We start from the raw sequence: 3,451 nt of genomic DNA on the forward strand, positions 1-3,451 counted from the left end.
ATTTATGAACAAGCTTATATGATATCTTTTGTATTTATTTATTTTATCGAATATTTCGTGGTATAGTCAACAAACTTTTTCGCGAGCGGGAAGCGCCAGTGCGATTTAACCCACGCTCCCTCGTTGTGTTAATAAGACCATGGGGCTTACATAATCTAAAACCGTTTAGAACGCGGAGCAGCAGAAGAAATCCAGGCAAACTAGTGAGTACAATAAAAAAACAACCAAAATGTTAGTATGTGGAGGTATTTGTCCATTAGTAAATTACAATTATACTCGCAGCAGTTTAAGGACATTCTATGTACACATCAACACACACGTGCAGGTTTCTCGAATTCTAATATATAGTATATATATTATACTAAGAAGATATAACACAATCATGTCGACCAACGCATCACTTTGATAGGAGTATAATTGAGTTTTATTTTTCTCGTTTGTATTTAGTTCCTATATTGTATAGGTGACATGGGAATTGTTTTCATATATCCTCTCCCTCTTCAAAATATTCGGTTTTGCATACGTAACAATGTAAAAGCATTGACGTTTGCTGTTTACAAAGGATAGCGACTAGTTTGTAGGTTGTGTACTCAGAGAAATATCACAAATTATTTTGTGTATTTCAATTTTGTCTCCTTTAATTAGATTGACGTTTTGTTATAGATACTGAACGGATAACTGCCGATTTTATCATCACTATGGCACTTATCAACTGCGTTAATCCGCGAGTAATAATGGGGTTACTCTTAATTTGTGTTGTACCAGTGATTTTATATTATGATCACACGCTTCATACAATATACAGTAAAGGTAGGTACGGTTTAATCATTCATATTCCCCCCCCCCGCATGTATCACAGGTATAGATAGTATGAAGTTATTTCTTAAGCGCAATAATACAACTCATCATATTAACACCATTATCAATAAAGTACTATCTAAATCTTACAACATTTTCAGAATGCTATTAGGATATTGTTTGTCAGCTTCAGACTGTGATTACACTGTTCATTATTTTTACAATATAAAGCACCTGCTGAATAAGACTGTCTTCATCTTTCAACTCAGAAGAAGATTGTTAATCATATATGTTAGAGAAATCACCCTTTACATTTATTGACTGTACATGTTTCGCTAGTATGTTGCCATGTTATATCAGATCATACACGATTTACAGTTTGACAGTAAAAATACTAATAATAGTTGCAGCTAACCAACACAAATGTATCACAGTTATCGCAGTTGCTATGGTTTTGAGATTCACGATGTATCACTATTGCAAATAAATACAGTTCAATTTTAACAATTCACTTTGTAATAATTAAAAGATAATTTTTGCGGTAATTCGTATACACTGAGTGGCCCAACTTTCACTAAAAGAACCCCTAGCCATGGTTTCCCGGGCAACACGCAAAATTACCTGGGTTGTTCGGAAAATTGTTTTGTTTTTGTTTCTTTGTTTTGTTAATAATAGAGTTATTATTCGTAATGCGCAGTGTCGGAGGTCTGAGGTTCCAGATTACCTTCTAGTTCTGAAATGTGTTATTTCATTTTGTTTATTAGTGATTATAATTGCGCCAATGGGGAATATTTAATACTCCCATTTCAAGCCTTGTTAGAACGCTATAACCATCTATATGCACACTTGTCATTGGCACAATGACACTGATATAAAATAGTTGTAACGTCCCGACATAATTATTTAATGTGTGTATTTTATATTTATTTTAGTAACGACACAACAAAACAAACACTCATTATGGAATGGCACACATACTAGAAAGGTAGGATGCATTATCTCACGTTTTAGTTCTCAGCCTCTTTATTCCAACAACTATTTTTATACCAAACTATCTCGCTCTGATTACACAATCACATTGTCGGATTCACACGTTACGTTACTAGATGGTATGTCTTCCGCATTTGACATTATCATTCATAATTTACATATGCAAAATTTTCAACACGTGTAGGCTCCTCGTGTCGTCCTTCTTGACTTGAATTCGTTATTACTCTAGTAAAATGTTGGTAGATTTCAATTTTATATACCACAGATGCAATTTTGACAACATTGACCAATAGCAATTGTTTCCTATATTTGCCATACGAGTAATTTTGGACAGTTTTATAAACGTACGTATTTAATCGGTATTTTCAATTGCTTTTAGAAATTGTATCCCACCATCACAGATCAAGAAAGAACACATAGTGTTGGTTATACCTCAAACGGGAAAGTCACTGAAGATTGCAAACCAGTATCCAAATTCGTCTTTATTAAGACTATGAAAACTGGTAGTAGTACCACTTCAAATATCATGTTAAGATATGGGATGAAGAATAAACTGACATTAGCTCGTAATACCGTTTTTCGCGATAAACATTGCATCAACTTCACTGGGATTGATTATTCAGCAAGTCATATGCAGCTCAACAAATCAGCAATTAGTAATGTCATACCAAACGCTAAATACTTCACTATTATCCGATCGCCGTACACACACCTGCGATCAGCATTCTACTATTTCAAATTTTCTACAATGCTAGATAATAGTACTTTCAGACAATTTGTTGAGCATTTAGAAATATACGACAATTTTACTCATCTCCATCATCAGCACAGAAATGGACAGATTTGGTTTTTAGATCCACGATTTGATATGAACCAACGGGATAATGACACATATATACTGCAGGCCATTAAGGAATTAGACCAGGAACTTGATTTAATCATGTTAATGGAATATTATGATGAGTCACTTCTCTTACTTAAAAAGTTGCTTTGTTGGGAATTCGATGATCTTGTATACCATCAAGTGAAAACGCGTAAACCTAAAGACACTATGGTTCCTGAAATGGAATCGTCTATCAGGAAATGGAGCAATGCAGATTTTCTTCTGTATGAATATTTCAATCGTACATTTTGGGAAAAAGTAAAAAATTACGATGGCGATTTTGAGAAAGATCTGAACGAATTCCGTGTCAGGCAACAAAATGTCAGCAACCAATGTGCATCATCTGATGCAAGGAAATATAACAGTTTTTGTTGGCGTCTTGTTGTTGATACACATCTCATCCGGGGTGTTGCCATACAACAACAAAAGACATGGATGTATACGATCAGAAAAGAACGTAAAGAAAAATGCAGCTCCATTTAATTTGTTTGGTATTTCTTATTTTTTCTGTTATAATACACTGTAAATTTTGGGGGCACTTTCATGTTTTTTATTAAAACAATCCGTTTAAATTGAATGCACACTGATGAAATTAAAAAAACATTTATCAAAATATTTAAAACATATTTGAATAGAATATAGTCGTCCCCTTTACAATGATTACAACCAAGATTATTTTTGCGGACACCTTCCAGAAACATTTAATTTACTGACTTATGTGGATACATTTAAAACAACATCAACGAAATTAACACGCTCTTTTATATTTCAGTGATATAG

General features: G+C 33.6%; 1 protein-coding gene and 1 long non-coding RNA gene across 2 annotated transcripts; both read left to right on the forward strand.

Moving 5' to 3' along the window:
* The first annotated feature begins 738 nt into the window (after positions 1-738).
* Positions 739-2,269, forward strand: LOC144347225 (uncharacterized). The gene is made up of 3 exons (XR_013419597.2): positions 739-810; positions 1,731-1,783; positions 2,168-2,269. It is a non-coding gene; the product is annotated as an uncharacterized LOC144347225 (long non-coding RNA).
* Positions 2,270-2,281: 12 nt separating this feature from the next.
* Positions 2,282-3,154, forward strand: LOC144347222 (galactosylceramide sulfotransferase-like). The gene has a single exon (XM_078007346.2). The coding sequence runs from the start codon at positions 2,282-2,284 to the stop codon at positions 3,152-3,154; it is 873 nt and encodes a 290-aa protein (XP_077863472.2).
* Positions 3,155-3,451: the final 297 nt, after the last annotated feature.

This window comes from Saccoglossus kowalevskii, chromosome 9 (assembly GCF_978046115.1).
Source record: "Saccoglossus kowalevskii chromosome 9, keSacKowa6.1, whole genome shotgun sequence".
Lineage (NCBI taxonomy): Eukaryota > Metazoa > Hemichordata > Enteropneusta > Harrimaniidae > Saccoglossus > Saccoglossus kowalevskii.